Genomic DNA, 13164 nt, shown 5'->3' with positions numbered 1-13164 from the left:
TGGGCAGCTGCTCAGTTTGTGGGTGTACAGTAAGGGAGCTGTAATCCTCCTGCTCAGCTCCCTCATGCGCAGTGATGCGAGGGATGTCACTCTGGCCCCGGTATCACTAAGCGGTGTGGGAGGGAGCTGAGCAGGAGGATTATAGCTCCCTCGCCACCTGCACTGACCGCCCGGCAGTGAAAGGATCTCCAGTGGACTAGGGAATCAATGCCAGCACTCCCAAAATTAAAAAAAATAATAACTTGTGAGTGTGTCAGTATCAGTGTGTGTGTGTGTGTGTGTGTGTGTGTGTGTGTGTCTGTTAGTGTGTGTGTATGTATATGTGTCTGTCAAAGTGTGTGTCCGTCACTGAATGTATGTGTGTGTCTGTCACAGAGTGTTTGTTTGTCAGTGAGAGTGTGTGTGTGTGTTTGTCAGTGAGAGTGTATGTCTGACTGAGTGTGTGTGTCTGTCAGTGAATATGTATGTGTGTCTGTCTGTCAATGAGTGTGGTTTTTTTTTTCAGTGAATGTGTATGTCTGTCAGTGTGTTTGTGTCTGTCACTGAGTGTGTGTGTCCATCAGTGAATGTGTATGTGTGTCTGTCAGTAAATGTGTATATGTGTCTATCAGTGTGTGTGTCTGTCAGTGAGTGTGCATATGTGTCTGTCACATTACAGTAAAATAAAAGCTATGTACTTGCTATTCTTCAACTAGGTACAATGTAATATTGTATTTTCATTTCCAACACAGTAGCACTACGTTGTTTATAGTCACTGTGAACATTAATATACACTTTGCTTCTTTTTCTATCTTATTATAGAATGCCTTTAATTTATGCAACAGCAAAAGAACCAGTAAGAGGACATGTAACAATGCTCTCTATATATACAGAAATCCCTGCTATGCTCTGTGTGTCAGTGAGTGTATGTGTGTCTGTGTATGTGTGTCTCTCAGTGTGTGTGTGTCCTACTCTGATTGGGTGTGTGTCTGACTTTGAGTGAGTGTGTGTCTGTCATTGTGTATTTTTCTTCGGTCAGTAAATACGTATATGTATCTATCAGTGTGTGTGTGTCGGAGGTGCCAGAGTTTTGTAATGCCTAGGGCAGCAAAAAAACAAAATACACTACTGGCCACATGTCCACAAAAATTTGTAAAACCCCAGGAGCACCAACCGACATGGGTCTGAGGAAGTCTGACTCCATCGTCCGATGCCTGCAACTACACACTGGCACAGTGAGCTGAGAAGTGGATATGTGGAATGGGAGGACCCAGTAGGTTTCAACTGGAGGGGTGAGACCCTGACATTCTCTAGCATTGGCTAGATGAGTTAATGAAAAGAGTTACTGATGTCACTCCATACAGAAGCTAATTCTCTGGCAATTGAAGAAGTGTTCCCAAGCAGGGACAATTACATCAGAGCAACTAACACACTTAAGGGTACATTAACTAAACTCTGAATTTTAACACGTAGTATTTTAAAAAAATAATGTAAAATAATTCCGCTACAGACAACCATTTACAAATGGAAAAAGTAATATGGTCTGATGAGTGACGATATTGTACTTCAACACATGTTTACATTCAGAGGATGCCAAAAATGCCCTCAACCCACAATTTTTGCTGACCATAATAAATTATGGTGGATAATCGGTACTGGAATAATGGTAGGCAGCAATCTCAAGGGAAGTATAAGGTCTGTTGATGATTCTTTGTGTTTGCAGATTGTAAAGTAATATGAAGCCATATTACAGGACAAGGTGCACCCTGTAAACACAGATAACAATGTTCCATCGTAATAATAATAATATACACACAATTCAGTAGTGATTTTATGATCACAAGGATGAAGTCAAGTGCCTTTTGCTATAGAACATTTATGTTATGTTTGTGAAGCGTTTATTTTTGAGAAATTATGTTATTTCTCAGTCTGTACAGTTTAGGATGTGTTTGGCAGTGTTCCATTTATGTCTGAAGCTGTTTTGCAGGCAGAAGGCGGCTCCTACACCTTATTAGTTTGCTGATAAAAGATGCTCCTGCAGACTAATAGTCAGGAGATAAAAGACGATGAGACATTTACTGCAGGTAATAAATACGCTGTATTTGAACATGGATGTTGCAGTAAGGTTTGATTATTACCTTTGAGTTTGTTATCCTCTAGATAGATAGATAGACAGCCAGATAGATACATACATACATAGATATATACATACATACATACACTGATAAGTCACAACATTAAAAACACCTGCCTAACATATTGTAGGTACCCCCTCGTGTTTTCAAAACAGCTTAACATGTATTGTGGTATCTGGCACCAAGATATTACATTCCTGCAAGTTTCCAAGTCAGGAATCCATGGATCAAATTTGCTGTTCCAGCACATCCCATAGATTTTCAGTCAGATAGAGATCTGGGAAATTTGGAGTCCATGGCAATACCTTGAACTCTTTGTCATGTTCCTCAAACATTTCCTGAACAATTTTTGATGTATCCTGTTGAACGAGGCACTGCCATGAAGGGGTGTGGTCTGCAACAATCTCTAGATAGGTGGTATGTGTCAAAGAGACTTCTCATGAATTCCAGGATCCATGGTTTCGAAACAGATATTGCCTAGAACACAGCCTCCACCGACCTGGCTTCTTCCCATAGTGCATCCTGCTGCCATCTCCCCCAGGTAAAAGACACAGATGCACCCAGCAATCCACCTGATCTAAAGGTAAACATGATACACCAGACCAGGCAACCTTCTTCTAATGCTCCATGTCTAGTTCTGAAGTTCATGTCCCCATTGAATCCACTTTCAGTGGTGGACAGGAGTCATTATGGGCACTCTGACTGGTCTGAAGCTATGCAGCACTACTCACAGCAAATCATGATGCACTTTCTGTCATGAACAGCATTACGTTTTTCAGCAATTTGAACTACAATAGCTCTTCTGTGTAACTGGACCATACGAGCTAGTCTTCACTCCCCACATGCATCAATGAGCCTTAGGCACCCATGAACCTTTCGCTGGTTCACCAGTTGTCCCTCCTTACACCACTTCTGATAGGCACTGACCACTGCATACTGGGAACACCCCACAAACCTTGTTGTTTTGGAGCTGCTCTGCTCAGTTGTCTAGCAATTACTCTTGTCTCCTGTCCAAGTCACTCATGAAATTCAAGAACTGACTGTTTACTCTGTTATATATTACCCCTTGAAAGTCGTCATTGTAACAATAAAAACAATGTTATTCACTTCACCTATCAGTGTTTTTAATGTGGCTGATCAATGTACATTACATAATCAATATTAAAGATTTGAAATATTTATAAAATTCAACTCTATGTCATCGCAGTGTACACATGTATCTAACCAGGGGTTGGGTTTGTCAATGATGCAATCAATATTATTAACAAAGAGTCCACCCATAAAGAAGGCATATTATTCTTATGCGCATGCACAACAGGCACAGAGTTGCAAATACACCAAGCGTGCTATAGCACTCATGTAGGGGCTAAAATCCCTTAATTGCATAACAAGTGCAGTGTAGGCATGGATAATCATTCTATCAGAGCTAGTCTGTTTGGTAATTGAGAGGACAGAGGGAAAAACTGTGTGACACATGGTCAAATCGTTTGAATTGAGAGGTTTGTGCCCATGAGCAAAACAAATATAACATAGCAAATGTTGATTACTTGGTGTTTCACCAAACAATAAAATGGAGAAACTACGTGATCTAAGCATCTTGGATTGTTGCTGCCAGATGTGCAATTTGCAGTAGCTAACATCTGAAATGGCTGACCTCCTGGATTTTCACACTCCACAGACTTTAGCATTTACTAAGAACCCATTCAGTGAACGTCAGTTCTGTTGGTTAAAAAAAAAAAAAATCAAGCTATTGCTTTATCAGATATCAATTCTGGCTCATATAAGTTGAGAAGATGAACAACCACAATTACTCAAATACTCTTTACAACAGTAGTCTGGTATAGAAGAACATCTTAAAATGCACAATATGACAAGTAATTGGCCTGTAACAGAGGAATATGCTGAGTTCCATCCTTGTCAGCTAGGAACAATAAAATGACTCTAAGGTGGTTGCAGAGTGACTGAAATGGGACAGCTCGCCAACAGAAAAATATAATCTGGTCTGACAAATTTCAGCTACTGTTCTAAAAAACACAATCAGAAACTGCAATAAATCAAATAAATGTTTGTATCCACATTACTTAATATGAACACAATTGGCTGCTACTTGGGTAAAATGCATTGTTGCTGACCTTATTCATCCTTTATGGCTACACACTGAAATGTACATAAACAGTCTTTGCAGCGCTGTATTTAGCGTGAGTCTGACAAGGCATTTTCAGGGGAGGCGACAAAAATTTTTGCCCCCTGCCAAATTCCCTGGCAAATGTCTTGCCAGCCTCTTGCCCTGGGGAACCAGAGAGCTGGCCAGCTGGCCTCCTTTGTGTGCCCCCCCAAAGTTGACATGCACTGATGTAGGGGGTGGGTGGCGAGGGAGCACTCTCCCCTGAGCTCTTCCTTCAGCCCCCGCATCACTGAGAAGCACGCGAGGGAGCTGAGCAAGAAGATCAGAGCACCCTCGCCGCCCGCCTCCACTGCTCACCGCGTGACTGCCCACCTGCTGAGCTGCAGCCAGCCCCACTGGACCACAGAAAAATCCACCAAAATGTAAGCAAAAAAATTAACAAATAAAACATTTTGAGTGTGTTAGTGTTAGTGTGTCTGTTAGGGACAGTGTGTGTGTGTGTCTGTTAGTGAGAGTGTGTGCGTCTGTTAGTGAGAGTGTGTGTATCTGTTAGTAAGTGTTAGCATGTGTGTCTGTCACTGAGAGTGTTTATGTGTTTGTCATTGAGAGTGTATGTATGTGTGTTTGTCAGTGTGTGTATATCCGTGTCTGTCACTGAGAGTGTGTGCCTGTCAGCGAATGTGTGTGTCTGACACTGAGTGTATATATGTCTGTCAGTGTGTATCTGTCAGTGAGTATATGTGTGTCTCATTGTGTGTATGTGTGTGTGTGACACTGAGTGAGTGTGCGTCTGTCAGTTAGTATGCATGCGTGTCTTGTCAGAGAGTGTGTATGTGTCTGTCAGTTCATGTATATGTGTGTCTGTCTGTGAATGTGAGTGTGTGTAACTGTGAATGAGTGAGTGTGTATGTCTGTGAATGTGCATGCTTCAGTGAAAGTGTGTGTTGGTTAAACAGTGTGTGTGTGACAATGACTGTGTATCTGTAAGTGAGTTTATGTCAGGGCATGCATCAGTGTGGGTATGTGTGTTTGTCAGGAAGAGAAATTTGGAAGGGGGTGGGGGTGCCTGAGTTTTGTCATGCCTAGGGTAGTACAAATCCAGAATACACCACTAAGTGTAGGTATTTTACTAACCTATCAGCACCGCCCTGCCAGTCTCTGTGCTTCCGTCTGTCTCCTTGACTGACATCATCAATATTAATGATCACCAACCAAACCAATTCTTCACCATAGAGGCTAGCGCGCATCACCAATCAAATGCATCCCTATGAGTTCTCAAATGGGAACTGCCAAAACATTGCCATATCTACTAAACTGCATTGTTTTAGATTGCAGGGTTAAAACTAAAGGGCCACTGGAAACAGGCCACTTCAAAACCTACATATACCATAGCAAAACACCTTGCACTGGTACATATAGCTTTATATCAGAGATCACTATAATTTATCTTTGTTTATTCACATGCATGCTACCATTATAAATAGAGAATCAAGCGGAACAAGTCATTTTAGTATTACCATATTATTGGTGCGCTTAAAGGTATGACCTATTATCAAAATTAAGGAACTCACTAGCTTATAACCTTAGGACCTACAAGGGATTCTGCAACATTACTTACTGTTTTATTTATTTTTAAGATTAACTTTTTTACAGTTTCGATTGAATGTTTGTAATGGTTTAATGCCAGTGATTTTCTGGTTGTTTTGTGTTACCCACTTAAATGGATATTTCAAGCAGGCTAATACATCACCACAAAGCATGAGTAATTTCAAGCTCATTCCAAATGTATGACAGCATCTACAGTTTACGTCAATGGCCTGAACGGAACATAGATCTCAAACCAAGAGAGCACATTTGAGATTACTTTGAATGTATAGCTGAAGAATCTGCAAGAACTGGGAATTCTGTCAAATCAGAACAGACAAAATCCTATGGAATGCTTTTCAACTGCTTTTCAACATCTTGATGAATCCATATTGCAAATAATTTAGTGACTGATTATTAACAATTATATTCACTATATCTCATCAAATACCATCTCACCATCTATTCCTGTCTCTCCAACTATTTCATATAATCTCTCAGATTTCTACATGTGAATGTGTATAGTACACACACAAACACAGCAGTGTCCATAGGAAACTGGCTAATTTGTTTTACAGGACTTTTCTCACTTATACTCCAGTATCACATGTAACTATAAGCTTTACAGTCAGCATCCATTCAAATAAAATATAAACAAACATTTGAAATAAAAAAAAAACCACAAATAAAAAACTTTCATTTAATTTATTCAAAAAGTTACATTTATTTTCAGGGAGACCACTAATGAATACATTTGCACAATGCGTGTAGTTTTAACATCTTACCTGCAGAGCTACACACACCGTGGCCATCAGACACACAGTTGGACAATATACACAACGTCAAACACATAGGCACGGTCAAACACAGGCATAGCCTCATTCTCATTTATACACTTCCAAACACACAGACATGCACATTCACACTCGCTGATGGTCACAGTCTCAAACTGACATACAGCCAGAGATATACGCGCACACACGCACATACATTCCCAGATCCCCAACCTCTTTCATTTACAGTAACCAGCCATACATATCTCCTGCCCCTACCCTTTACTCTTCCCGAGCCAGTCCTACCTCAATGTGCTGAGAGTGGCAATATGAAATGCCCTCTCTATACACTGCCCCATATCTGAGTCTTACCTGCCAGTGATAGCTATGATTTCATACCCTCCAACATTGCCGCCTGTGAGAGAGCTTTGCAGGCTGCTATCTAGTATAGGGAGATATGACTATTTCCCCAACCAGTGCTGTATGTGCTATGGGGCTTCATGTGGGCACCGAGCTGGTACAGGCTGTTTAGCAGTGTGTTGCTTGTCTCCCCCTCCCCCCATGGTTACCCAGCACATATTAGGGTGAAATAATGTTATCTTGGCATTTTAAGCAATTCATAAACCACTCAACCTTCAGTCTTGAAGCTTCGGTCATTGAACTCCTCAATGGCAATTTATTTTATATCTTCGTTAGTATTTATGGCAATACTAGAATGTGAAAACCTAAAGTACCAAAACATGTTACTCTAAATAACATCCATTCATTTGTATCACACTATTTTCCCTCTCTGCTAGGTGGTTTCCTTGAGCATGAATTAGCCTCCTTAATACCAATCGCAGGAAGATAAATGGGAAATCCTGGAGACAAAAGATGGATGAAGTGAAAAAGGAAGTGGAACAATAAAGAAATTGTACAGAGTAAAAGTGTTACATATTGGCAGACAGTGTGTGAGATTTCCAGAGGACTCAAATTAACACTAGGAGCTCTCATATAGTTGTCATGGGCTTGATGTGGTTATTGGGGGCTTGTATAGGTCAACGATTTATTAGAAAGAAAAGCATTTAGCTCATCATAAGTTACTCAATTACAGGACTCACTCCCTCTCCCCTCCTCCCCTCCCCCCTAAAAAAAAAAGCTAAATTAAACTGGCAGCATAGAGAATGATTTATGAAGATGTTAACTATAAACAGAGTGAGCAGGGCAGTAGGTCCTATGTTCGCAAACCCCAAAGGTATTCTAACAAAGCAACATTCCATCAGTTTCCATGGCAACTGCTCAACTTCTAAAACTTTGCCCCACAGTTGCCCTTTATAAAGAACATGTTTTTATATTTGTCTGCTTATTAAATTATTGTCACTGTTCTTAAACATTACATTTTAATGTAAGCTTTATATGTCTTAGAGGAGTGAAAAGAATGCTCCATTTAGAATGTTGCTCAATGATAACTTATAACTGCATGGCCTCTGACTATTTGTCTGACTGGTTGTGTATATATCCCACTTTGTTACCACTTTGCCTTTGCTATTGTGTTACTTTCACAACTGAGATTACGTACTCATATTCCACACCCTGATATTCCCGATATTTGGGGATTTGTGGTTTAGCAATATAAGTGCTGGTTCCACGTTCTTGTTTGTTCCATCGCATTTGATGTCCTAATTTTGAAATGAATCATCCTCTGACGAATTAGTTAATTTGGATTTCTTGTTTCTATGCTGTGTTTGTATTTATTCTTTATACACTGTCTTGTCATAGTCTTAGATGGGTGTAAGTGTGATCTTGTGATCCTTTTTTTTTTTTTCATTTTCACAAAATTAAAGATAATAGCAAATAAAAGTGAAACTTTTGTAAAACACAGACGGCAAATTTCCCAGATTAAGATATAGCTATTTTTTATTTAAGTGTCACACGTTTATTCTTCAATTGAGCACAATTTACTCTTTAGTGAATAAATCTGCATTTCTGCCTTCTTCATTTTTTTCTGGCACTGATCCAATCAATCATATGCTAACTTGTGCTAACTAAATCACTACCTTAAAAAAAACAACAGCATGAAAATCAAACTTGTTGTCCAGTTTAGATTTGTATCTCCCATTTGGGACTCTATAGCCACCCAGATTACTACATCTTCATGAAGTGGTCTGGGTGCAGTCTGCCTATCCTTTTAATCCTGCAAGGTAAAACAACATCTAGAAAATGCAGGGTTAAATCCACCTCTAGTAGCTGTCATAATGACAGCCACAAGAGGTTTTTCTTTGGCACTGGCTGAGTAAAACTTGGTCATGTGATGTGAAAACCCAAAGGAAAGCATTGAATATAATGCTTTCTTTTGGAGAAGCTTGGATGCGCATGTCTCTCAGTGCGTATGCACACCAGTTCCCCAATGCTCCTCTGTGCAGTCTCATTGCTGGTGAAAAATGAATAAATCCTTAAATTAATTTTTAGGGGAGGGGGGACTGTGACGAGAGCCATTTTGCCACTGGGTTTTGGAGGGGACTACTTGCCAGCCTTTTACCCTGTGACTATGGCCACTTTAATTTATTTTGGTTGAGAGACACTATTTGTGGCTATTGGCACTATAAACATTGGTTCTTTGAACTCGCGAACAGTCGAAGTGGACGCCATTCGACCACGTGGTGGCAGCCATCTTGTTCGATGGACTAAAACCGCGAATAGACTTTAGGGGGACTTAACCGCGAATCTATGGAACTGTTTTGGGCATGAAATCCTGGGTTCGCCTGGGCAAAAATATGACTTCCATAAAATTTCTGAAGCCCTGATCTGATCTGGGTGATTTTTGGATATGTTGTTCACCCAGATCAGGGCTATCAGGGGATGTAAGATAACATATTATGGGGATATGTGGTGTTTTCCAGACTTTGTAAAAAATTTATGTTTTTTCTGTTTCGAGTTAATTGAATTAGCCCATTGTCTTTGTTAATTGTATCACAGGCAGAGGGGAGGGATTGTGTACACTGTATGGGAGTGTCTGCATGTAAGACTCTGTTTTTATTGCTTTGTTAATTCTGTGTCCTGTGCCCCACAAGGTCTACCTGGGCATCAACCTTGTGGGGAAAAACTGTATAATAACTCAAGCTGTTCAATAAACCTTCAGACCTTCTTACCCTCAACTCGCAGCCTCATCTCATGTTGTATAATGCTATAATCGCATTGGGGATTGCTATACTCTATCCTGGGTTCTAATCACTAGCTCTTCTAAGAGCTGTTCCTGCTTTGCTCTCTGAAGGAAGAGAGGTTCACCCACTAGAGCCTGGAGCCTTGTCATAGGTCCAGGGTGGGTAGGAGACGGCAAGACCCCAACCAAGCTGTGGCAGTTTGTGCGGTCTGCAGTGCTTATGGTGTCTGGTGCAGTGCTGATGGTCCTTGGTAAGCACTAGGAGCATTGATTGACGAAGGGTCCGTCACAGGAACCTATAAAGAATTAGGAACAGGGGCACTATAGAGTTAAGAATACAGGTTTGTATTTCTAACTCTATAGTGTTCCTTTAACCTGTAGCTAGATAGCTAGTCATTCAAGAACAGCAGGATCTGTTCTGTTCAGTAATAGACTAGCCAAGGGATAGTTGTTGCAATGCAACAATTCCCTTAATGTTTTGCCATCGTCTAGCAAAGCATTGTGGGTGCTGCACTTGTATAACTGCTGCTGATTTAAAACAATCCCTGCCATAAAGCATCACACTGATAACGTGTTTTAGAAGGGGGAGAAACATCCCATTACAAGGACGCAATGGGGAGAAACATCCCTATACAAGGACACAATGTACATTTTTATGCAATGATTTCAGGTCAATTCAACCTTTATAATACTGATTTATACTGTCTGGACTTGACTACAGTTAAAAAGTGTATAGAAAAAAAAATCCATTATAGATTCACTTTATTCATGTATGACAAATCATTTCCACAAATATAGCTGCCAAATTGTGTGTATGGAAGTGAAGAACAGAAAGGTCAGTCATTACTAAATCTCTATACAACTCACATAACTGTCCTAAATGTAGAATACATCACAGCCATATTTTTCCTCTAAAATAAGCATGGTTCACTACCTCTAGGAATATGCTGTAAAAAGTCTTCTCTATGAAAAAGAGAAATATACGTGTTCCTGACTACAGATACCTCTGTTGATGGAAACTCAATTGAGCGTTCGCTCTTCATAGTTACAAGCAATGAGGCATCTACTACCCACATCATGAAGTTCCATCCCATGAATTATTGTTACAGTATATCTTTTTGAGTTAAAGTTCAATAGAAGACATGGTCACTTCTTTTATAATTGATACACTAGTTCTAAATTCCAGTATGAATATTATAAAGGGAATCATCAGAATCCGAATTTCCTAAGACCCAGATTTCACCACCTGGTGCACTGTAAACATAGAAATTGATTTGTCCATGTCCCATGTCTGTATATTTTACATAATTTTACACAATTTGTGCCTTTACTGCCTCTTTTGGGAGGCAGACATTGTTCTCAAATGCTTTTGGCAGCTCTTAATGGTCAAAGTGTACACAAATAAGACATACTGACCATGTAAACCATGGGAGTATGGATCAGATATTCATGCACACACACATCAATACACACACAGACACCACACACACACACACTCATATATGCACGTTCAGACTCATATACACATGTATTCACACAGACTGATATACACATGTAGACTTATACACACATATATTCATGTAGACACATACAGATTAATACATACAATTATTTACATTTTGAATTTGAATGGACCCTCATCCCTGTGGTCTAGTGAGGAGCTGCTGGGATTTCTCTGCTCTGATTGACCAGTACAAGGAGTGTGAGGTAACTGGGCAAACAAACCCCTTTCTGCCTTCTCTGCAGCAAATTACAGTACCAGAGCAAGCATCTGCCATGCAGCACCCCAACCTGTAACTCGCCACTAAGAGGGGTCTGCTCTGGCAAGAGGGGGTTGGTCTGAGCTCCCCAGTCGCCTGTCAACGGGGGCAGATGGCTCCTACCACATCTGGATTAGCACACTACTGCCAGTAGAACCCTGGAGCTGGGTTAACCATCATATTTATGCTTCTCTCACTCTATACAGTCACTTTCTATTTCAGATTATTATCAATACTAAAAATATTAACATGAAACAAACATACCAATTACAGTAATTATAAGAACTATAATAATAACAGAGGCTGGCCGCATAAATAAATGTGACCAGGGGTTTCTCTGGCAGTGGAAGAAACATGTTATAGAATACCTTGACATTATTTAACTGTACCAAATTGTTTGCATATTATAACTGTTAGATAATGTTGAATTTAGAAATAAAACTATTGAAAAAAATGCCTACTTTTATGCCCCACTGTATCATGAACACAAGGGGACCTTTACCATACTGTGTGATGCAGTACACCTCACATATGTGTACAGGATATATTAAATATTATAACATTGGCAATCCTAATATCTGACAAATGAAAAGACAATGGTAGTTTTAATATTATACACTTAACTTGGTCCCAATTGCCTTTTATAAACAAACAAAGGATAAACACTTTACTTTGCTAGAAATTCCATAATGCTCCCCACGGGCCAGTGGCTAGCTAAACATTCCAATTTAGGCATCATTGCTCACCTCTCATTGGCGATTTCATTGCTGCTTCTACCATGCCAAGTAAAAGCTGTAAGCTCTTGGGATCCTGAGCCAAGCCGGAAGCAAAGGCAGCCAGTGCATCCGCATGGCGCCCAAGATACTGAAGGGCAACACCCTGTCGGAAGTATGCCTATAAGGAAAAAAAAAGGAAACATTTATGTCATTGGTTTGTATTAATAATAGAAAGAAAATGTAAACTATAAAAGTAACACATTTTACTATGTATATATGTACACACCAAAAACACTCATTTGTGACCTATGGGGTTCATTATCGGTTTGGGAAGCTTTTATTAAAACAGTATGTTTGTCACTAAAGGAAAAGCTGATGAATTGAAGTTACTATCGCCCAACTTGGGCCTAGAGGTAGCATCAGCTGAGCACTCTCACTGAATGAATGAACCTCCGTGTGTAGAATATGCGCCAAATTAACATTAGCGAGCCCTGAACACTCATTCTAGGTAGGTTAATTAAGGTAACATAAAATATCTCAGTATGTATGTAGACCAGAGGACGGAAGATGTTCTGTATTTTAGAGCATTAACCATGTGAGCCATGTGAGGTGCAGAATTGTTTTTTTATAGAACACAATGTTAAATAGTTGGGGATGCAGTAGAATTATTGGTTAATTAAACAATACTATGCTGCTTTTTATTCAAAAAAATATGAAATACAACATTGAAGTATATGACACAGTTAGAAATTCTAGAGAGTATCAAAGAATGTTCCTCAATCACATTTACAATCTCAGAGCATGAATAAGTTTGGTGGACAATGTATCATGATCATAAAATAAACTGTTGTTTTTTCCCCTTTATCCTCTACATCCCCCATGGTATTAGTTAGCAGGATCTCCTAGGGAAACCCTATTAATCTTATGTTGTATGTAGTTGGCCTTATACAAAC

General features: G+C 39.8%; 1 protein-coding gene across 1 annotated transcript in view; it reads right to left on the bottom strand.

The window, feature by feature from the left end:
- Positions 1-13164, bottom strand: part of TTC28 (tetratricopeptide repeat domain 28) — a 521381-nt gene that overhangs the window by 289746 nt on the left and 218471 nt on the right. The window contains exon 3 of the mRNA XM_063454614.1: positions 12242-12389. Within this exon, the coding sequence (XP_063310684.1) occupies positions 12242-12389 (148 nt within the window). The remainder of the gene's footprint in view (positions 1-12241; positions 12390-13164) is intronic.

The sequence above is a fragment of the Pelobates fuscus genome, chromosome 5 (genome assembly GCF_036172605.1).
Source record: "Pelobates fuscus isolate aPelFus1 chromosome 5, aPelFus1.pri, whole genome shotgun sequence".
Lineage (NCBI taxonomy): Eukaryota > Metazoa > Chordata > Amphibia > Anura > Pelobatidae > Pelobates > Pelobates fuscus.
This window is presented reverse-complemented; position numbering and strand designations above follow the sequence as displayed.